General features: G+C 43.7%; 1 protein-coding gene across 2 annotated transcripts in view; it reads right to left on the minus strand.

Moving 5' to 3' along the window:
* Positions 1 to 17,645: 17,645 nt before the first annotated feature.
* TUFT1 (tuftelin 1) overlaps positions 17,646 to 24,061 on the minus strand; it is a gene marked incomplete at both ends in the record, with an annotated part of 36,781 nt that continues 30,365 nt past the window's right edge. For both annotated transcript variants that reach the window (XM_084241931.1, XM_084241930.1), the window contains 6 exons: positions 17,646 to 17,709; positions 18,514 to 18,614; positions 19,490 to 19,573; positions 20,504 to 20,609; positions 22,530 to 22,624; positions 23,195 to 23,323. In XM_084241931.1, the coding sequence (XP_084098057.1) occupies positions 17,646 to 17,709; positions 18,514 to 18,614; positions 19,490 to 19,573; positions 20,504 to 20,609; positions 22,530 to 22,624; positions 23,195 to 23,323 (579 nt within the window). The remainder of the gene's footprint in view (positions 17,710 to 18,513; positions 18,615 to 19,489; positions 19,574 to 20,503; positions 20,610 to 22,529; positions 22,625 to 23,194; positions 23,324 to 24,061) is intronic.

The raw sequence follows: 24,061 nt of genomic DNA on the forward strand, positions 1-24,061 counted from the left end.
AGGCCAAATGTTATGCTCCTCTCCATCAGTCAGCAACCGCACCCCCTTACCCCAGTCCCTTCTCAAGCTTCAACCTGGAGTAAGCCAACCCTTCAGGCCACAATTTTTTGACCTGTCAACTGAGGAAGTAAGATTGGATGCTTTCTAGGTTTATGATGATCTGTTGCCTCTTGGCACACACACATCCAATGGCTCTTAGACTGAAAAACACTGGGGGGCAAAATCTTGTTTCTTTTCTTCGCATCCCTGAAGCCTAACCCTATACTTTTGACATAAAGATGCTCAAAAAATATTTATGACCAGTAATTAGCATATTCAGAGTCTGCTGTATGCCAGCCACATTACATGTGATCCTGACAATTGGCTTGGTGATTGCCATGCCCACCAAGGTTGTAAGCACAAGGGCACTGTGACTACATTGCTGTGACTGAGTCCAGGTTCTATGCTCCCTGCCTATGCATCACAGTGATGTCCTCTCCCCACATCCCCCTTTCTTCATCTGTAAAATGGGGCTTAAATGACAGTGCCTGGCATATTGTAAACACTCAGTCTTTTTGGGTAGTCATTATTATCTTGATTTTATGGATGAGGAAATTAAAGCTAAGATTAAATAACTTTTCCAAAACAGCTTGACCAGTAAATGACACACCTCAGTTTATAAGTAAGATCCAAAGCCCAGGTTGGTTGACTTCTTTTTTTTTTTTTCTTTTTTTTTTAATAATAAATTTTATTTTTATATTCCCCATACAATTTCAACCCCCCCATTTTGACCCCAATCCCTCCCCTCCCTCCACCCACCCCCCAAAAAAGTGTCTCTGGTTCATAGATTTTTGTTGATTTTGATTTTCACTTTCTTATAGTTATTCATTTTCCTGGTCCCTTATTTAAGTTTTCTAGATTCCTGCTATGAGTGAGACCATCCGGTATTTTTCTTTTTCTTTCTGGCTTATTTCACTGAGCATGATTCCTTCCAGCGCCATCCATGTTGCTGCAAATTGCATGTGTTTATCTTTTTTGAATGCTGAGTAATATTCCATGGTATATATGTACCACATCTTCTTGATCCAGTCATCTATTTTTGGGCATTTGGGCTGTTTCCAAAGCTTAGCTATTGTAAATAGTGCTGCTATAAACATAGGGGTGCAGGTGTTCTTTGGAATTGATGTTTCTTTGTCCTTTGGGTAAATACCTAGGAGTGGAATTGCTGGATCATATGGAAGCTCTATGTTTAGTAGGTCCAGAAATCTCCACACAGCTCTCCATAGTGGTTGGACCAGTTTGCACTCCCACCAACAGTGCAGGAGAGGTCCTTTTTCTCCACACTCTCGCCAACATTTGTTGTTGCTAGTTTTTTTAATATGTGCCATTCTCACTGGTGTAAGATGGTATCTCATGGTAGTTTTGATTTGCATTTCCCTGATTACAAGTGATGTTGAACATTTTTTCATATGCCTGTTGGCCATTTGCATTTCCTCTTCAGAGAAGTTTCTTTTTAGCTCTTCTGCCCATTTTTTGATTGGATTATTTTCTTTGTTTTTGTTGAGTCTCATCAGCTCTTTGCAAATTTTTGTGATCAATCCTTTATCATTAGTGTTGTGTGCAAAAATGTTCTCCCAGTTGGTGGGGTTTCTCTTTGTTTTTGTTATTGTCTCTTTTGCTGTGCAGAAGCTCTTTAATTTGATGTAGTCCCAGCTGTTTATCTTTGCCTTCACTATCACTGCTTTGGGTGATGTGTCTGTAAAGATGTCTTTCATGTGCAAATCACGTAGTGTTTCGCCTATATTTCCTTCTATGTATTTTATGGTTTCAGGTTTTATGTCTAGTTCTTTAATCCATTTTGAGTTGGTTTTTGTGTATGGTGTGAGGTAGTAGTCAAGCTTCATTCTTTTGCATGTAGTGGCCCAGTTTTCCCAGCACCATTTATTGAACAGACTTTCTTTGCTCCAATGCGTATTCTTTGCTCCTTTGTCAAATATTAGTTGACCATAAATCTGTGGGTTTATTTCTGGATTTTCTATTCGATTCCATTGGTCTGTGTGTCTGTTCTTGTTCCAATACCATGCAGTTTTGATGATTATGGCTTTGTAGTATAGCCTGAAATCTGGGAGTGTGATGCCTCCATTCCCTTCTTTTTTTTTCAGGAGAGCTTTGGCTATTCGGGGTTTTTGGTGATTCCATATGAATTTAATCAATAATTGTTCTATTTCTTTGAAGAATAACATTGAAATTTTTATTGGAATAGCGTTGAATCGGTATATTGCTTTTGGTAGGATGGCCATTTTAATAATGTTTATTCTTCCAATCCATGAGCAGAGGATGTCTTTCCATTTCTTTGTATCTTATTCTATTTCTTTTAACAGTGTTTTATAGTTTTCTTTGTAAAGGTCCTTTACCTCTTTTGTTAGATTTATTCCCAAGTATTGGATTTTTTTTGTTTCAATAATAAAGGGGATTTTTTTTTTCATTTCTTCTTCAGATTTATTGTTAGTGTATAGGAAGGCTTCTGACTTTTGCATGTTGATTTTGTATCCTGCCAATTTGCTGAACTGATTGATTAGTTGAATTAGTTTTTCTATGGAGTTTTTGGGGTTCTCTATGTATATTATCATATCATCTGCAAATAGTGATAGTTTGACTTCTTTTCCTATTTGGATTCTTTGTATGTCTTTCTCTTGTCTTATTGCTCTGGCTAGGACTTCCAGTATTATATTGAAAAGCAGTGGTGAGAGTGGACATCCTTGTCTTGTTCCAGATCTTAATGGAAATGCTTTCAGCTTTTCACCATTGAGAATGATACTGGCTGTTGGCTTGTCATATATGGCCTTTATGATGTTGAGGTATGTTCCTTGTATCCCAAGAATTTCAAAGGCTTTTATCATGAATGGGTGTTGCTCTTTGTCGAAAGCTTTCTCGGCATCTATTGATATTATTATATGGTTTTTATATTTCTTTTTGTTGATGTGTTGGATAACGTTGATTGATTTTCGGATGTTGAACCATCCTTGTGTCCCTGGAATGAATCCTACTTGGTCGTGGTGAATTACCTTATGGATACACTGTTGGATTCTGATAGCTAAAATTTTATTGAGGATTTTTGCATCAGTGTTCATTAGGGAGATTGGCCTATAGTTTTCTTTTTTTGTGTTGTCCTTGTTCGGTTTTGGTATTAGTGTAATGTTGGCTTCATAGAACGTGTTAGGTATTATACCTTCCTTCTCAATTTTTTGGAAGAGTTTGTGAAGGATAGGCACCAATTCGTCTCTGAATGTTTGGTAGAATTCATTTGTAAATCCATCAGGTCCTGGGCTTTTGTTTTTGGGGAGGTTTTTGATTACCATTTCAATTTCGCTAATTGTAAGTGGTCTGTTTAGGTGTTCTATTTCTTCTTTATCTAGCTTTGGGTGATTGTAGAGTTGTAGGAATTTGTCCATCTCCTCTAGATTGTTGAACTTGTTTCCATATAACTGTTCATAGTAGTTATTAATTATTCTTTTGATTTCTGCTGTGTCCGTTGTGATTTCTCCTCTTTCATTTATTATCCTATTTATTTGTGCTTTCTCCCTTTTTGCCCTTGTGAGCCTCGCTAGGGGTTTATCTGTTTTATTTATTTTTTCGAAGAACCAGCTCTTGGTTTCATTGATCTTTTGGATTGTTTTTTTAGTTTCGATTTCATTTATTTCTGCTTTGGTTTTTATTATTTCTTTTCTTCTACTGGTTTTGGGGTTTTTTTGTTGTTCTTTTTCTAGATCTTTGAGCTTCGAGATTAGGTTGTTTGTTTGAGTTCTTTCTTGTTTCTTGATGTGAGCATCTATTGCTATATATTTTCCTCTTATTACTGCTTTTGCTGCATCCCATACATTTAGGAAATTGGTGTCCTCCTTGTCATTCAATTCAAAGAATTTTTTAATTTCTTCTTTTATCTCCTCGTTAGTCCAGTGGACTTCCAGTAGTGTGGGTTTCAATCTCCACGAGGTAGGAGAGTACCTTGCCTTCTTTTTATGGTTTATTCTAGTTTGATGCCTTCATGGTCAGAAAAGATGGTTGGTATGATTTCAATCTTGGTGTATCTTTGGTGTTTGTCTTGTGCCCCAGTATATGATCAATCCTAGAGAATGATCCGTGTGCGCTTGAGAAAAATGTATACTCAGATTTTTTTGGGTTTAGTGTTCTATATATGTCTGTTAAGCCCAAGCACTCTAGATCCTTATTTAGAGCTTTAGTGTCTTTACTAATTTTTTGTCTTGTTGATCTATCCATTGTTGATAGTGGTGTGTTGAAGTCTCCCACTATGTATGTGTTTTCTCTGATGTCTGTTTTCAGAGATGCCAATAGTTGTCTGATATATTTTGGTGCTCCTTCGTTAGGTGAATATATGTTAATGAGTGTTATTTCTTCTTGAGGTATTGTCCCCTTGATCATAATGTAATGACCACTGGGGTCTCTTTTTATCTTTTTAAGTTTGAAATCTGTTTTATCTGATATGAGTATAGCTGTTCCTGCCTTCTTTTTTGGTCCATTTGCTTGTAGAATTGTTTTCCATCCTTTAACTTTGAGTCTATTTTTATCTTTTGCAGCTAAATGTGTTTCCTGGAGACAGCAAAAGGTTGGGTTTTGTTTCTTAATCCAGCCTGCAACTCTGTGTCTTTTTATTGAAGAGTTTAGTCCATTTACATTTAGAGTTAGTATTGATATGTTAGCATCTGTATTTGCCATTGTGTTTGCCTTTCCTTTGATTTTATTTATTTATTCTTTTAATAACTTTCTTTGGCCTTCTTTTGTTGTTATTCGTCCCTCTGAGGTTCTGGCTTTAGGACTCCTTGTAGTATTTTTTGGAGTGGGGGTTTAGTCGTAATAAAATTCCAGAGTTTCTGTTTGTCTGGGAAGGTCCTTATTCTTTCTTCAAAGAGGAAGGAGAGCTTTGCGGGATAGAGTATTCTTGGTTGGTATCTGTTTTCTTGGAGTCTGTTGACTATGTCCCTCCACTCTCTCCTTGCCCGTAGTGTTTCTTCAGAGAAGTCTGATGTCAGTCTGATTGGTTTTCCTTTGAATGTTATCTGTTTCTTCCCTCTTGTTAGTTTCATTATTTTTTCCTTGTCTTGGATTCTTGGGAGCTTTACTATTATGTGTCTTGCTGTATTTTTCCTTTCGTCATGGAAGTTTGGTGTTCTTCTTGCTTCTTGTATATCAATTTTCAGCTCCTTCTTCGCATTTGGGAAGTTCTCTTCAATTATATCCATGAATATTTTCTCTGTTCCTACATCTCTCTCCTCTCCTTCTGGGATTCCTATAACTCTTATATTTCCTTTCCTCATGGAGTCAGATAGTTCCCGAAGTCTTTCTTCAGTCTTTTTCCTTCGTACTTCTCCTTCCTTTTCTGTTTTAGTTCTTTTTATTTCTGTGTCTTCAAGAGTACTTATTCGTTCTTCCATTTCATCTATTCTGCTTTCATTGCTTTTCCCAGAGTTCTTTAGCGTCTCCATTAATTCTTTGATCTCCTGCATTTCTTTTACTTCCCTCTTTAGGGACTCAATTTCATTCTTCTGGTCATTAATTATTTTCCCCTTATCATTATTTTCCTTTATGACTTCTGTCAGTTTTTTAATCACAGCAATTTTAAATTCTCTATCTGGAAGGCTCAGAAGTTCTTCCAAGTTACTGTCGTTGCAATCTGGTAGATGGTTTTCTTTTTGCGGTGTGCTTTTTTGCTGAGGAGTTGCTGGGTTGCATGTAGTTTTTCTACTCCCTACTGCCTGTTTTCTAATTTGCCGTATTCCTTGTGACACTGTGTTGCTGGTACTGGCCGGCATCTTGGGCGACCTTCCCAGCTCACCACTGGCTCCTCTGGGGAACTTCTGCTGGGTTCACAAGTCTCCAGCAAAGAAAGGTCCCTGCTCTGTCTCCTCGGTGAGCCTTCTGCTGGGTTCACACAGCCTCCAGCAAGAAAGGTCCCTGCTGCAAAATGCCGGTGCCGGGGACGCGCTCCCCTGCACACCCGGTCTCCCAGGTTGACTTCTTAAGCTGCACAGTTTCTCCCCCTGTTTTTGGGTGACTGACCCAATATAAGAACACATGAGTGAGTAAGCGAAATCATTTATTGTTGATGGAAATGCTAATAGCTGGCATTTGACTCTTACAGGAGGAAGATATTATTACTCCAATCTGTCTCTTTATTCCCCAGGACCAACTGAAAGAGATTATAAAGGCAATTAAAAACAAAGTTCAGGGCCTCTCCAGTGGCACAGAGGATCGAGCGCCATGCTGTGAGGCTGCCCACAGCCTCTGCAGCATGGGTTCGTTTCCCGGCTGGCTGGCGAGAAACCCACATGGCTCAGCAGACCTCTCCTGTCTTGCCTGCTGCTCCCCTCAGCAGTGTATTTCATCCATCTGCCTGTTCTGCTCCCCGCTCTGTCTCTGGTGAGTTCTCTCACCCTCCCACATCTCTGATCTGTACCCCAGTTCTTGTATAAATAAATAAATCTTAAAAAAAACAACAACAAACATCAGCACAGAGGAGCATGCATGTTTCTTCTAACTCAGTGAGGGGTTTGGTTTTTTTTTTAAGATTTATTTATTTATGCATATAAGAACTGGGGTACAGGCCAGAGGCATGGGGAGTGAGATGATTCACCAGAGACAGAGTGGGGAAGAGAACAGGCAGATCTACCAAAATACACTGCGGAGAGGAGCAGCGGGTGAAGCAGGAGAGGTCTGCTGCAACATGTGGGTTAGCTCCCCAGCCAGGGATTGAACTTGTGCAGCAGTGGCTGTGGACAACTTCATAGGTTGCATCTTAACTCTTACACCACCAGGGAGACCCTTGAGGGCTTATTTTGTGCTGATTTTATGACAGTACCAGGGCCAAGCACCACAGGGCTTACTTTCCAGTCCTGCCTCCCAGTTCAATTCCTTATTACCTAATGCCTGGAGGTGTTCTCACAGTCCATTACCTGCCTCTTTGCCTCCAGTCTTTACCTTGCTTTTTTTTTTTTTTTTTAGATTTTTTTTTTTAATTTATACAAGAACCGGGGTACAGGCCAGATGCGCAGGAGGGTGAGAGGATTCACCAGAGACAGAGCAGGGAACAGAACAGGCTGACTGATGAAATACACTGTTGAGGGGAGCAGCGAGCGGGACAGGAGAGGTCTGCTTGCCATGTGGGTTGCTCCAAGACTGACAGCGATGGAAACAGCACTGCAGAGGCTGCGGACAGCTTCACAGTGCCACGCTCAACCTCCTGAGCCACCAGGGAGGCCCTCTATACCTTTTTAATCAGTGTTATCCACCTCTTTTGAATTAGCCTTCTTATTTCATCATGTCACTCCTACGATTCCAACTTCCCTTTGAATAATATTTATTGAGCAGCTCGCATTCTTCTATGCACTGGGGTTTCAGTGTTGAGCAAAACAGGCAAAGATGATCCCTGCCCCCCTGAAATTTAGTAGTTTTTTTAAAACTCCAATGGAGACCTATTGCTTTTTTTTTTTTCCACTTTCATATCTTTTTATTTCAAGTTGAACTTATTCCCTGGCCACGAGTTTTTGTTTCTTCAGTTTCTTCTGGGATATCTTTTTCTTCAGTGCAATCTCCTTTCTGGTTTGGGAACAAACTGCTCTTTTTCAGTAAGATCATCTCAGTGAGGCAGGGGGCTCATGTATGGGTTAATCCAACCATGATGAAATTTAGGGATTTTTTTCACCTGGATGTGCTCCATGACCAACGACTCTATGCATAAACCCTTAAGTTTCACATTACTCTCTGCTTTTTTAAGCATGTGCAGTAAAAATTCAGCACTCTTTTTAGGCCATGGACCCTGTGTCCAACTCCACTATTTGGCCTGGGCACACCTGCCAACTCCTGCCAACTCCACCATTATGTCACTGCTTCTGGAGAGATACTTGTCTCAGATACTTGGTATCTCTTCTTCTGGAGAGATACTTGCTTCAGATACTGATGGCCTGGGCAGTTTCACGAATGTTCTCAAAATGAACATGAAGATTTGAACCTCTTGATTGCGTGGCTTTGTAGAGTTTTCTAGGTCAAGTGGTAGCAAATCATTTTCAGAGATCACTAAGGCTACTTTTGGGAAGAGAAAGAGACGGACTGCTTTAAAAGTTAAGAGTCTAGACTCTCCTTGGCAAGGCCCACTCTATTTATTTTCCCCTTCCTTAACATCTCATGGCTTTCCAGCAGGGCTTTGGCTGAGCTTGCCCAACACATGCCAAATTTCTTTTCTTTTCTTTTCCTTTTTTTTTTTTTAAGATTTATTTATTTATGCATACAAGAACTGGGGTGTAGGCAGAGGTGCAGGGGGTGAGAGGATTCACCAGAGACAGAGAGGGGAACAAAGCAGGCAGATCTCCTGAAATACACTGCTGAGGGGAGCAGTAGGCAAGATAGGAGAGGTCTGCTGTGCCATGTGGGTCAGCTCCCTGGCCAGGGTTCAAACTCGTGCTGCAGTGGCTGCAGATAGCTTCATAGTGTTGATACTTAATCCTTTGTGCCAGCAGGGAGGCCCCCACCAAATTTATTTTCAACTCAAATTTTCTTTATGCCTCTTCTTCTTAGACTGACCAACCTAAATCCTTCAGGGCCTAGTTCTAGCTCCGTGTCCTCGCTTCCCTTGTCTGACCTACTCTTACAGCACTCTCTCATTTCACATGCTCCTTCACCTGTTATTTCTCCCCCCACTACACCACCCCATCACACACCTGACACTATTGTAAGCTCTGGAGGGCTATAACCCCATTCTATGTCTTTCATCCTAATCTTCCCCAGCACCTGTCACGATATTATACAAAATAATAGGTTTTTACTTCTTAAAAATAACTCACATATGTAAAGCACTTTACAACATGTTTTCATATACCTTATCTTCCACAATATCAATTATCATTACATATTTAATAGACAAATTGGTCAAAAGAGGAAGACATTCCAGGTGAAAGAAATAACACCAGCAAACCAATAAAGACAGGAGTGATGGTAGCATAAACAGAAGGTGATGTAGGAACACATCCTGGCTGCAGACAGGAGTGAGCACTACAGTAAACTTAGAAAATGGAGAATGAAGGGAACAAAGACGACAACAAATCCACCTCCCAAACATGGTGAGCAGTTAGCTAGCCTTTTTAGAAGCATTTTTTTTCCCTTTCACCAAGCTATAATAAGTGTCCATAAAATTGTGTCCTACTTTTTTTCACTTAACATTCTGAGCACTGTTCCCTGATGCAGGCTAGTCTTCATAAAGGCTATTTGTGGTGAATGCGTAATATTCCAGAGTTGCTGAATCCTAATGTGCTTTCCATTTCATTTCTCTAGCATTGGACACACGTGCTTTCCCAGTTTACCCTGTATGAGAAGCATTGCAACACACTTCCTGGGAGATAAACTTTGGGGAGCCCTCAGAATGCTCTACAAGGGCTCACTGAGTGGAAAGTGTCTCCGGACTTTTGTGTTAGCTGAACCAGTGAGGCTGATCTCTTGTGGCTTATGCCAGCTGGAGTCACACATCCCCCCAAATGGCAATCCACACTGTCCCACCTCAACTTAAAGGCAAGGAGGGCAGGGCCCACATGTTTCACTCACAGATGTAACTGGACCTGAGTCCTCACTCCAAGGCACTGAGGCCTGTGGAGTAGGAGCTTAATAAATACATGCAGGAAAAGGAATGTGAATTCTGGTATGAACTATCCATTCTTACCCCGACCAGCGATCTAAAATGATCTTAGTGTGGTTTTTTTTTAATATTTATTTATGCATACAAGAACTGTGGGACAGGCCAGAGGTGTAGAGGGTGAGAGGATTCACAGAGATACAGTGGGGAACAGAACAGGCGGATTGAGTGAAATACACTGCTGAGGGGAGCAGCAGGCGAGATAGAAGTGGTTGGCTGCGCCATGTGTGTACCTCCTTGGCCGGCCTCGGATTGAACTCATGCTGCAGAGGCTGCAGATAGCTATACAGTGCTGTGCTTAACCCCTTGCGCCACCAGGGAGGCCCAATCTTAGTGTTTTTATCCACGTTTTACCTTATCAAGATAAAGTTTGTTTCTTCATCACAGTTGCCACTAATACTTCCTCATTCTTTTTGTCCTTTAATTTTTAAACCAGAAATTTTACAGCTTTTGAGACTAAAGCATTTTTCTACATAATCTTTATTTTTATTTTAGGTTTTAATTGAGAGATAACTGACATATGCCATTATGACCTTTAATACTAAAATTCTAAATATGCTCTCCCCTCAGAGTTGCTAACAACTATACTATCTTCCAGTTTTGCTACAGTTAAGTTGTATATGTAATGCCTTTACCTAGAATTTAGGTATAATGTTTAAGGTCAGAGTCATTTTAAAATATTTTTTATGGGCCTCCCTGGTGGTGCAAGGGGTTAAATTTCAACACTATGAAGCTATCCATAGCCACTGCAGCATGAGTTCGATCCAGGCCAGGTTGCTGACCCACAAGGCACAGCAGACCTCTCTTGTCTTGCCTGCTGCTCTCCTCAGCAGTGTATTTCAGTAGATCTGCCTTTCTGCTCCCCATTCAGTCTCTGGTGACTCCTCTCACCACCCACACATCTGGCCTGTCCTGCAGTTCTTGTATGCATAAATAAATCTTTTTAAAAATATATATTTTTTAACCAACCTTTAAAGTGCATCCCCCCCCATGAGTTGCAATGCTTTTTTATCCCTTTTAAATGCTTGTATAAAAGTGGGTCGACTTCTGCCTCTCTAGTCTGTTAAATTGGTGTGTAAGCTATATAATGTTTTACTATCTGCCAAGCCTAATACTCCTCCCAATTAACCTGTCTTCAAATTTTTCTCTGCCATCTCCCGCTTATTCTTCCAGATGAATTTTTAAATAATCATATCCAATTCCAAAAAAACTCTATTGAGATCTTCATTGTAATTACATGAAGCCTAAAAATAAATTAAGGAAGAACTGACATCTTTCACAGTTTTAACTTTGCCATCCAGGAAAATTTTTCATTAAGTTTTCCCATATTTCCCAAAAAAAATTTGGTCATTTTTTTACATAGGTTATTGACATTCCAAATACAGGTTATTTTCAGGTATTTTGTATTTGTTATTTCATGTTGCTTTCCAATTGGATATTACCTATGTGTGCAGGGACGCTTGTTAACAAGACCAGTTCATCTACTCCACTCTAATTGTCAACGTTTTCTTTGCCTTTTGTCTCCCTACAAGTACCACCCACAGGACTGAGTTCTGCCCTCTGCAGTTAGATGGAGCAAAACTGTTCTTCCTCCTACAGCACAGATTTTCATCTCTTTGGGGGCTGCTATCCTGTTTCTCATCAGCCTTCTTCTGACCTGGCTTAACAAGCCCAACTGATAGGATTATATTGTTTGGCACAGGTTCAAATGATAGTGGTGAGGGGAGTGGATCTAGAGGACCAGCAAGGACTGGCACTGCGGAAATAAGGCTTAAAGAGCCGGGCTAAACCCCATGGTTGTGAATATGGGAAGGGCCACGACTGAGAGATTTTTTTTTTAAGATTTATTTATTTATGCATACAAGAACTAGGGTACAGGCCAGAGGTGCGTGTGGTGAGAGGATCCACCAGAGATAGAGTGGGGAACAGAACAGGCAGATTGACTGAAATACACTGCTGAGGGGAGCAGCGGGCGACACAGGAGAGGTCTGGTGCACCATGTGAGTCACCTCCCTGGCTGGGGATCGAACTTGTGCTGTAGTGGCTGCAGATAGCTTTAGAGTGCTGCGATTTAACCCCTTACACCACCAGGGAGACCCCTGAGAGATATTTAAAAAGAAGAAACATTAGGAAATGTTGAGAAGAGAGAGAAAAATAAAAGATGGCTTTACATTTTCTAGCCTCACTGAAGAGAGTGAGGTTCTACTAAGAGAAAGTGAGATTGGAAGAGGGAGGCAGTTTCAAAAGAAGTCAATTTTGGTCCAGCTGATCTTGAGATAATGAAATATCCAAGGAGATATAGACCAGTTGTGAGATAACAAACTGGTTGTGAGATAATAGGGGAATATATATATATAGATATATTTATATATCTGTATCCATATATAAAACATTCCCAGTTTCTGCCAAAGTGCTCTCAAATCTCCTGTAATTTTCAAAGTCACAAGAGCACTAGGAACATCTTTTGTTCTAATGAGTTGATTCTTGGTGGACTCCTGGATGGGGATCCTCACCAGAAAGACAAAGCCATGACAAGACACTTAGAATTTTCAGCCCCACTGCCCCTGCCCCTGTGCTCCAGAGAAGGGAATGGGACTGGAAATAGATTTATTTTATTTTTATATTTTTTAAAGATTTATTTATTTATGCATACAAGAACTGGGGTACAGGCCAGAGGTGTGGGGTGTGGGGCTGAGAGGATTCACCAGAGACAGAGTCAGGAACAGAACAGGCAGACTGACTGAAATACACTGCTGAGGGAAACAGCGGGCGAGTCAGGAGAGGTCTGCTGCACCATGTGGGTAGCTCCCTGGCTGGCTGGGGATTGAACTCCTGCTGCAGAGGCTGCGGATTGCTTCAAGTGTGTGCTTAACCCCTTGTGCCACCAGGGAGGTCCTGGAAATAAATTTAATGATTAACTATGCCTAGGTGAAGAAGCCTCCATAAAATCCCAATAGTACAGGGTTCAGAGGGCTTCCGGTGGTGAACACATCCACACACTAATAGGGGACAGAAGCTTTTATGCTCTGGACCCTCCCAGACCTCCACTTGTGTACTTAATCTGGATATTCATCTGTATCCTTTTCCATATCCTTTATTATAAACTGGTAAATCTGTTTCCCTGAGTACTATGAGTAGCTCTAGCAAATTAACAGAACCCCAGGATGGTGTCCTAAGAAACTTACAACTGAAGTTGTAACCTGGGTATTTTCTACTTGCAATTGGCATCTGAAGTTGGGGGGTGGGTAGAGTTTGTAGGACTGAGCCCCTAAACTAATCTCCAGGTAGACAGTGTCAGAATTGAGTTAAATTGTAGGACACCCAGCTGGTGTGGCAGAACTGCTTGGTGTGGGGGAAACTTCCACACATTCGGAGACCGGAAGCATCAGAAGTGAAGTGCTCTTTGTGAGTAGTATAGAAGAAACATAGGCATGGACCTCCCTGGTGGCTTAGGCTGTTGAGTGCAATACTGTGAAGCTATCCACACCCTCTGCAGTGGCAGGTTCGATCCTGGCTGGCCGGGGAGATACCTACATGGTGCAGCAGACCTCTCCTGTCTGGCCCGCTGCTCCCCTCAGCAGTGTATTTCAGTCAGCCTGCCTGTTCCGTTCCATGCTCTGTCTCTGGTGAATCCTCTCACCCTCCCGCATATGTGGACTGTACCCCGGTTCTTGTATGCATGAATGAATAAATCTTTTTGTTTTTTTTAAAGATTTATTTATTTATTTATACAAGCACTGGGTACAGTCAGAAGTGCGGGAGGGTAAGAGAATCCACCAGAGCCAGAGCAGGGAACAGAAAGGCAGAAGGACCGAAGTACACTGCTGAGGGGAGCTCAGCGGGAGGCAGGAGAGGTCTGCATGCCATGTGGGATCCTCACCCGGAGGCTGGGCATCGAACCGGCGCTGCAGAGGCTGCGGGTAGCCTTGCAGCCCAGCACTCAACCACTGCACCACCAGGGAGGCCCTGAATGAATAAATTTTGAAAGAAAAAAAAAAGAAGAAACATAGGTGAAAATAAAATTTTTCCTAAATACCTGCATTTTCCCAGTTTTTCCCTATAATAACATGTCTTACATAGCAGGCTGTTCAAATGTAAACACATATAGATATAAAACAGATACAAGGGTCTCCAAACTCCTGCAGACACATACAAATTAGGGCCCAGAATGCCAGTAAGAGCTCAATAGGCCTCCATGTTAACCAAATTGATAGATTAAGTCATGAGGACTAATGGCTTTCTTCCCCTCAGCTGCCTGAGGTCCTGCAGTGTAAGACTTGCTGTCCAACACCCTGTTAGGAAATTAATTATCCTGCCTCCATCTGTCCTAATCCCATGTCCCAGGGGCCCAGAGAAGATTCCAGCAGAAAGGACACACTCATTTTTTAAGTTCAAAAGTAGCTACCAATATGAACCTACAGAGCATGTAGAGTTCTTTTACTTACCTCAAATACATCTCCTTTATCCTCAGTCTGGCTAAGGATTTTCCTTGGAAAAAAGGCGCCAGAAAATATTTAGCTCTCCAACTTTGAGTTTCAAGGCCATGGAGCTTAGAACTGGGACAGGGGAGATAGAAAACAACTTCTCCTTGCGAAGCTGGAGTCCTAAATCAAAGCATGGAAAAGAGGCCAAGGGCCCTAGGCTAACATCTGCTGTTGGGTCAGAGCCTGAACAAGCTCAGGCCCAAGCTCCGCCACGCTTGGCTCTGAGCAATGAGCAAGCCCAGGGGATTGTTAGAGGCCTCACAAAACCCAGCAACTCATATTGAAGAGCTTTTAGAGTGGGAAAGCTACTTTTCTACCCCAGGGGGCATTACTCTCCTTTTACCCTCCTCTGTCAGATTAAGTTGCTTTAAGCCCTATCATGTGAAAGCATCTTTCCAGAGCAAATCTTGGAACATTTCATAGGAAAGGTTCTTTTAAGCAGACATGAAAATGAGCCAATCAAGCTTTGGTTGTAAAAACGTAAAGTTCCAGTACTCCACTTGTAATACCATGTCCCTGACAGGAAGCTTTCTGTTGGGGAGGCAAGGGAAGAGGTAGGCAGACAGGCAGTTGTCTGGGAAGCCAGGAGTTCTTCTGCAAGCTGCTTTTCCCACGTTGGGGCTGATGCTCCAGCTTTATAGGAGGCTGTTGATGATGGCTGCGTGTCTGGGCAGCTCTCAACACCCAGCTCAAAGAAACAGGTCTTCATGGCAAAGGCCCTGGGGAGTCAGACTTAATCTTCCCTCCACAAAATATTCAAGCAGCACAGAGGAGTTGGCTTCCAAATGACATAACACAGGCAATAAACAGGCTGCTGAAGTCAGGAGCAGCTTACTTACCTCGCCCTTCTCAGGCCCTGCATTCTCTACGTCTAACTGAAAGGGTTGCTAACATATAAACTATCTCTTTGTTGACTGCTTTCTCTTCCGCCTTATCCACAGACCCTCCTTATCCTCTGTGTCAAGTCCTTCCAGCAGTGGTACAATTAAACTCTGGGACATATACACCAAGGGCATGTTTGTGTCCAAAGAATCTCATAGAGCCCTGGTTCTAGTTTCCAGAACCCTTCATTATCTTCAACCCAAATCTCTGCTCATCCCACCAAGTCCTTGAAGGCCAGTTCCAGAGCCTCCCTTTCCTGTATGGCAGCACATTCACGCCTGTCTTATTCTAGCCTTGCAAGTCTTGGCACCCTGGGCAACCCCACCCTGTTTCCACCCTCTTAATATTCTGAGAACAAGCACAGTCTAGATATGCCCAAGCCAGGTGAGACTGCCAGAGAAAGATGACAACCCCAGGCTGTCAGCAGACAGACCCACCTCTGGAATGGACAGAGATTTTCAGAAGCCTTAGGTGAGAATTAGCTGAGAAGCAAAAGGGGGCAGAAAAAGTCATGAGAAAAATTTACATTCTTTCAATTAAAGAGATAAGTGGGCCAGAAAGGAAACAGTGCCAAGGATGAAGGGGGGTTGCATTTCTAGTCTCTTTGGTTCAGAAAAGATTCATGTATAAGTTCAGCAATGTCCCTGTTGGGCCCTGCAGTCAACTGCATTTTTGGCAGAAATAAAAAAAGACCATTGGACTAATTGAATGATGCCCAGAGATAGCCAAAAACTAAACCCTTAAACAGCTGCAGTCAGCATTTCCAGAGTGCTTGTCATTTCTGCAAAGGACATGGTATTACTCATCACCTCCAGTGCTGATTGGCCGAACTCTAAGTAATCACAGGACCCGTGCTTCTGAGCAGTTCTTTTTCAATTGGGGACACAAACTGAAAAGTTTAGCTATCACATAGGCCACCACACCACACAGGGGCCAAGCTAAAGTTAGGGGCCACCTCCTACAACCAGGCTTCAAGCACGGAACTGAGCTGCTTAAAAGGGTCACCAACTCCTCTGAACATGAGACTCCTTATATCATAGTATTTCGGGTGCTTGGATATAGCTCCGAAATGTGGACACAGACACCAAAATTGCATTCTTATATCCTCCCAGAAAGTGAAAAGAATCTAGGCCAGGAGCTCAAAGAGACATATTAACATAATTTATTAGATTCACCATATCAACACTACGTCAATGGAAAAAATATCAGAACTGGAGGGGCATATGGAGAGCATCTGGTCTGACCTGTCGCTTTGCAAATGAGGAAGCTACACAAAGAACAGCAAAAATCATCTTGGACAAAACCAGAACGTGAGCCCAGTCCCAACAGACACATACTTAAGGCTTCTGGTTTTTGAGTCAAGTAGAACCTTGAAGGCTTAATCCACATTTGCTTTTAATTTTTCTGAGTCCCATAGTACCACATTCTGATGCTTATCTCCTTCTTAGGACTTCAGGAAGAGCCCTAAAGAAAACATAGGTCATTCAGGTCATTCAGAGCCAGGATAACAGGCTGATTATAAAGCAGAAGTTCAGGGAAAGAATTCAATCCCTCCCCAAAAGAATCTGGACTATCCACTTCTCCCAAACAAGTGACACTCAGACCCTGACACTTTAGAGCAAATACACTTGCCTGCCAGAGGATCAGATCAGGTTTGGGGAAAGAAGCAGATAGAGAAAAGAGAGAATTCTTTTCCCAGTTTTGAACAAATCCAAATACCGCCAAGAGCAGGCTATAGAACTTGGTATTACATTGATTTTAAGATGTAAGCAAAAACACCAATAACTTAGCAAAATAAATACAATGAGTTTCGCTGAGATTGATGTTACCCAGTGAAAACAGTTTTTAGGCTCGGAGTCAGGAAGACTGAGGTGTGCCTTGTACTGCGACTTAGGGAAAAACCCTAAGAGATTCTGGGAGTCTTCACAGCAGAGGGAAGTCACGTTTAAACGTCCGTGGCCCTATAGAATCTTTCTGCCAAAAGCTACTCCCCGAATATACATTCCCATCTCCCCAAAAGGCAAGGCCATCGAATCAAGTTGAGGTTCACTGGCTCTGACCAGGCCTTGACAGGTAAGCCCCATTGTCTTTCAGTGGGAGGGCCAAGTCAGCAGGGGCTGAGGATGGAGCTAGTAGAAAAGTAAACAGTTTGTTGCTAAGAACAGAGCTGTGTTTGCAGAAGGAACTTCATCTCCCCAGGACACTCTCCAGTCGCTGTCGACAGTTGTGCTGCCAGCTTGCCAGCTTCTGAGGCAAATCTTGCTACCTCTCCCAACCAGGTGAGGGCCTGGCTTCTGGGGCAGCTGAACTCCGGTCTGTAACAGAAGGGAAACTCTACCACAGAGAAAAAATCGTAACTACAGGAATAAGGACCCTGCCCTGTCTCCTGCTGGCAGTATAATGTCTTCCAAGGGTCTGGTGTCCACGGGAGGCCTCATCCTCCATCCACCGGGCTTACAGAGGATAGGCGTTTGGAAGGGGCAGGACACCTGAACCCCAAGTGCAGCCAGGGGACAGTCAGGAAGTCAAAGTCAGTGCTAACAGCCTACGGGGGTGGTGGGCTTCTCCACAGGCGAGAGGTGGCAATGGCGGCGTCTTCTTTCCACTCATGTTTCCACCACTCGGATGAGAGGCAAGGGCTTGGGGCTGGGGGGCTTTGATATCCTCACGCTGAAAAGAAAGATGGAAATACTGAGTGTGAGCTGCTGCCCTCACTTCAGAGCCCCCCATCCATACTCCCTCGGGAATTCTACCCTTCAGAGTGGCTCACCTCCTGTTCCAAATATTTTGAAACACTGTGTCTGGTCTCTAAGAAAAGATTAGGGGGGGTGGTATATGGTCCCTGACAGGAGTGATGGAAAAGAGGGGGAGCAACTAAGCAACTGAAAAGTAGGTATGGACGGTCTCACTCATAGCAGGAATCTAGAAAACTTAAATAAGGGACCAGGAAAATGAATAACTCTAAGAAAAGTGAAAATCAAAATCAACAAAAAACTATGAACCAGAGACACTTTTTGGGGGGTGGGGGGCGGGAGGGGAGGGATGGGGGTCAGAATGGGGGGGTTGCAATTGTATGGGGGAATATAAAAATAAAATTTATTATTTAAAAAAAAAAAAGTAGGTGTGGCTGTGATTCTTCATTTTTTCCAAAGTCTTGGACCTTTTTGGGAATCTCTTAGAAACAAAAGTCTATCTCCCTAGAAAAAGGCACATAAAACACACACAGTTTTTGCATCCAGTTTTCAGGGAGTTCAGAACCTCTAGCAACTATTCCTGGCCCTCCTTGAATTTGTGGTATCAAGCTCTGCTTTTACTGGCTTAAAAAACGGTGCGGGTAGAGAACGTCAGATCAGAGGCTTAGAGGATCAAGCTGGATTTAGAAGAGCCTCTTCCTTGCTTTTGCACCAAAGCAGCCACAGCTCTGTCCTACCTCCCACCCTTCCTCCCTGGGTCCGCTCCTCTTCGCCCACTCACCTGCCCAGGTTCTCTGTCTTGGCCCGGGTCTGCGTGCTGAAGTTGCCATGACTGATTTGTTTTTCTATCAGGTGTTCCATGCGGTCATGCATCTCTAAGTTCTGTAATACAGGTTAGGAGGTTAGGACCAATCTTTTCTGGCTTCCATCTATCACGTTGACCTAGCCCAGTGTGCTTTCTCCACCTCTGCGGTGACACTGCTGTCACCCCAATCACGCATGCCAGGACACCCTCACTTCTCATCTCACCATGCGGCTTGCTCCCTTCCTCCACACCTGCTCCAGCCTCCACTGAGGATGTGCTCTCGGTGGCTCTGTGCCATACTTGTCATTTCCTCTATCTCATCTCTCTATACTGACTGTATATCATCTTTGTGGTCAACTGAGATGTTTACTTGCCCTTGTCCATAGGATTGTCTATAATGTATTTTAAAAATATGTATTTTATTCCTAACTCAAGACTGCAAATCCCTGAAGGTAAACATCCCTCTCTCCATTTCTTTTGCTCTCTCCCACAACAAGGGATCTTCCCACAGTGGCTGCAAAGTGATCTTCGGGTAGTCAAGGGATAAGGAAGAGCTTTGAGGCTGGGTGGAAATTGGACTAAGAAAAACTCAGCTAATCAAGGCCCATCACCTTAGCCATGATGATGCCTAGAGGATGCCTCCTCCTCCAAAACCCAGCTGCACTGTCAGCTCCTCTGCTGAGCCCACATGGTCACAAAGAAGGTTCACCTCCATGCTGCCATGGCACAGGGCTTGCACCACAAAGATGTACCCCTTCAGAAGGGGGATAGGTCTTACCAACTCTCTGAAAGTTCTGGAAAATGTTTACTCAACTGAGCAGAAAATCAACTATCCAGATACTCACTTCAGAGCTGCAGCTAGAAAGGACCGAGACCCCCCTCTGTGATCTTTCCCTCCCTTTTAGCCAGTCTTCTCTTCCCTGCCAGGTCCCTACGGCTGCCCAGCACACACCTCTGCTTCCAGGTAGGCGATTTTCTCCTTGAGCTCCTGGATGGTGGTGTCCTTTGTCTGGACCAAAGCTTTTGAATTCTGGAGCTGAAAAGATGTGGGAGACACTGAGCTCACTTTTAAAATGACTCAAGACACTCTCATCAAACTTGGACCTGCTGTCGCCAGGGGAAGCGGCAAAGATGAAGGCAGGGTTTGCACCTCTCACATGATTTGCTTAGCTTTCTATAAAAGTCCTGTTTTACTTAATAGTAAACTCTGGATATCCCAGAGGTGTGTGGGGAGCACCACTCTGAGAATCCAAAATTATGGATGATTCAAAAACCACTGCCTTTGATTTTTGGAAATACAAATGATTTATTGATTCAAGAAGTATTTATTGAGCATTTACTATATGATGGGTCCTATTCTAGACAGTGGGGAATAGCAGTGAGCAAGACTGAAGACTCCAAGTCTGGAGCTGACACCAAGCAAATGTATCCCTTCATCAGAGGTCTCACATTCCAAACCATACCCAAATTGGCATATCCTAAATCAGCGACCCTAAAGCTCAGGCGAGAGAAGCCCAAAATCTGCCATGAAGCACAAAGGTTGGTAATTTGCACACAGAGAAGATAGTTTACCGTGACTCACTCATTTACAAGCAGTCATCAGACTGTAAGGAAAACTAACCTTTTCCTTCTTTTGCCTTCCATAAGCAGAAGGCAAATGCCCAAAGAAGTAGGGCAAAGGTGGAAGAAAAGCAAATCCCAATAACCTTGTCTGGTAACTGGAAGCCATAAATATTTTATGGGGCACTTACAAATACAAGCCAGGCTCCCCAGGAGAATACATAAGTAAAAGCATGGACTTGCTAAGAACACAGTACTAGGCTCAAGGTGATTCCTTTAGGTGGGCATTATCCGGGTTCACCTGCCAGCTATGGATGCCAAGCTCTAGAAACCAGGCTGACGGATGTCTCAGAACAGTCTTCAAAAGCACGTTAGGTAAGGCAAGTAAGGAGTTGACCCTGCTTACCTGCTCGATCATTTGCCGAACTTTCCGCTGCTGGCTCTTAAGCATGTCATCTAAGTGATGGATCTTCTCCCGCAACCCAGCCACTTCCTTTTCCAGGTTAGCAGTCCTGGAGATAGAGACCAGAAGGATAAGGCAAGAGGAAAAAACATTTCCTCTACCCAGTCATAGGAAGAGCCTTGGGCTGGGGGGGAAGGGGTTGCTGTCAGGTATGATTCCCTCTGCCTGACTCCCTGTTAGGCTGCCCTCAGGGGTAGGGAATAGGACCCCTTAGGACATCAATCAGAAGCATCACAGAGATCACCTGGTCCAAAAAAGGAAACTGAGGCTCAGAGAGGTTCTAAAACTACAACTAATAGGTAGGTATTCCCAGCAAGCAGTTCTTAGGCCAACATGGGAATAGACTTTCTCAGTGTTAAAGTAGTCAGAAAACAGACTGCCCTGTGTGTAATGAGCTCCTGGAAAAACTCAAGTGGGAGCTGGATTGTGATGTCCAATACAATCACACTGTTGGCAGGGATTTTACATCAAGAGGAAAAGAAGGTGGGCAGTACTTGATGTGGGGCTGGGGCACAATGCAATGGGAGCCCCACATCTTTCCTAAATCAAACATTCTAAGTTTCCACCCTCAGCTCTCTAACACCCCACTTCCCAGTCTCCTTTCATCTAGAAAATCAGCATTAATGGTGCACAGCTATTACTTGTTGTTCCCTGGGCTTTAGACTTTCAGGTCTCTTAAGTTTTTCCTGCTCTTTCCTCTCTCAGTCGCCTGCCCATGAGCACCTCTGCCATTGAGGAAGAGGGAATACTGATATTTTAAGATATGAAGTCTGAAAGGAAGCCACAATTAAGACCCCTGAATTGTCTGTGCCAGACAGGCTGAGATGGAATTTATAACAAAGGAGAGAAAACTTCCCCAGTTTACTGAAGGGTGCAGGAAGGCAAGGGCTTTATCTGTTAATCTTGGAATTCCTTAGCCTTCTCAGGTAGCCTTGTCTGTTGAATTTTAAAAGGTCCAAATCATACAATGGAGCTCAGACTCAACATGCAGATGTAAAATTTTTTTTAAAGATTTATTTATTTTTATACAAGAACTGGGGTACAGGCCAGAGGTGTGGGAGGGTGAGAGGATTCACCAGAGACAGAATGGGGAGCAGAACAGGCAGACAACTGAAATACACTGCTGAGGGGAGCAGTGGGCGTGACAGGAGAGGACTGCCGCGCCATATGGGTATCTCTCTGGTAGGCCGGGAATCAAACCCATGCTGCAGAGGCTGCAGACAGCTTCATAGTGTGGCGTTCAACCCACTGCGCCACCAGGGAGGCCCTGATGTAAAATTTGTTTTACCATTTGAGATCTTATTTATTAATTGTCAAGGACATAAAGAATTTCTGAATTCTTAAAGATACACAATGGCCCAATCTTTGCTCTTAGGTTGCACTACTCTGGGACCTGTGCTCCTCTCTGATCTGAGGGAATCTGCAAAACTCTCTAACCTAGATCCCAAAGATGCCCCATGTACCACTGCTGAGCTGGTTCTCAGTTTCTGAGTCACTTTGAGGGATGGGAAGTTCAGTTATATCTTCATGAAGCAACTCTTTGCATTTTCAGTGAGACAACTTGTGAGGAAATTATTCAGTTTCACCCTCCACTAGTTCAGTTGCCTTGTGTCTTTGGGGAGTAAACCTTGGTGTGATATTAGCATGTCCACGTCCAGCACGACACCCTGGAATGACGTGCGACATCGGCAGAGGCTTGACTAGCTCTCACTTGACCTTGACTCTCGAACCACAAAGCCTTTTCTTTAGGTTGTTACGCCATGGAAAATGACTCCCCAGAGATGGCAGCCTCCCAACCAGTATCTCCCTGGGCAGGGCCCCACCCTGAGCAGCCCAGGGTGAGTCAGAGATGGAAGATCTGACATCAGCACCGGCTTTCTCCCAGGTCTGGCCACCATGGGAGCTGCAGGCTGCTCCGCCCACCCTCCCCTCCCAGCACCCCAATCCCACAGTGAACAAGAGCCCTTACTTTTCTTGTTCTGCTCGGCAGTCAGCGTTCTTGCTCCGCAGTTCCTCCAGAGCTGTCTCCCCTTCCCTGACCTTCACCAATAAGGCCTGATGCTCCTAGATAGGTCAAAGGAAAGAAAATCTTGGATGAAGAGATGGCAACAGTTTCTGTGTTTGAGGTGATATGGGCACTAGAACTGGGACAACTGCCAAAGAGCAGCAGGCCAAGCTGGTTTGATGGGGTGCCCTCCCCTGTCAGGGATAACCCTTCCCACCCTCAGCACATAGAAACTTCCCAGCCTCACCCAGCTGCCCGGAGGGAGAGCCTGGCCCTGCATCATCCTGGCCCACCTGCCAGCCATGGTTGCCAAGCCCTGAGAAACCAGGCCGATGGTTGTTAAGAACAGTTTTCAAAAGCCCATAAAGGGCAGCTGTACAAGCCTGACTAAAATGGAAATCAGTTCAACTCTAGTTATTGAGGGCTGAGATTAGAGGAGAGAAAGAACATTTCCTCTTCCTTAAAGGTTAAAAGGTGCTCAGACATATCAGTATTTTCCAAAGGAAGCCATGAAGTACACTTTTCTGGAGCTGCTTGTACAAGGGGAGCTTCAGCAACCATCCCAGTCAACCCCAGGGCGCCTTGCAGCCCAGGACGCAGAGCAGAGGAGAGCAGGTTCCTGCAATTACCGTCTCCATCCCTAGCAAGCGCCTCTGTAGCTCTCCAATGTCCACCTCTTTCTGCTCCACTCTGGCCTCTGCTCTCTGAATGGCCATGCGACTCTGTTCTGCTTCTCTCTGGTAGCGACTGAGTGTCACCTAAGACACAGGATGGGGATGTATGAGGTGGTGGAAATAGAGCACACGTGGATAAAACCCCAGAAAAGAACCCAGTGTCTTGCAGTGGAGGGAGAAGGTGGGCAATGCCAATGAGAACACAGCCACCACCCCCTTCACTGGTGCAGGGCCACCAGGAGACTGCAGAGGAACGATTTCCAGGGTCCATGGGCAGAAGCTGACAGAGTTCTGCTTTAGAGAGACACCTTTAGCCTATAAGCACCACTTTCAGCAGCTGACTTCTTCAACACCCCACTAGCCCTCCAACGTGACCCAAGCTTAAGCCAGTATTTTGGTTTTCCTACTAATTCAAAAACAAATCATCCAGGGAGGCTCTTGCCATGTCCTTCTTTCTATTTCTCCAATTCTTCCTCACCCTCACTTCCACTAACATCACAGCGTAAACACAAAGGCCAAAATAGCATCTGGGAGGGTTACTAAGATCCAGGAAGACTTTGCATTTTTAGCAAAGATGATAAGTCGATCTAAAAGGACAGAAGCAGAATTTTGGAATGAAAAAGTAAAGTAAGAACTTGCTTCCTGCCCTCCCATGTGCATTTACCAGCTCTTAATTATCCTTCAGGTCTCAGGTCAGATACCCCTTCTTCCAAGGAGCCTCTGGGCCTGGGCGAGGGGTCCTTCTTCGGTGTGCTCACGAGGTCATGCAGCCCTCCCCTCTCACAGCACCGGGTAGATTTTGCCTGGCCACTGTGTGCACCC

Source organism: Talpa europaea, assembly GCF_964194135.1.
Source record: "Talpa europaea genome assembly, chromosome: 9".
NCBI lineage: Eukaryota > Metazoa > Chordata > Mammalia > Eulipotyphla > Talpidae > Talpa > Talpa europaea.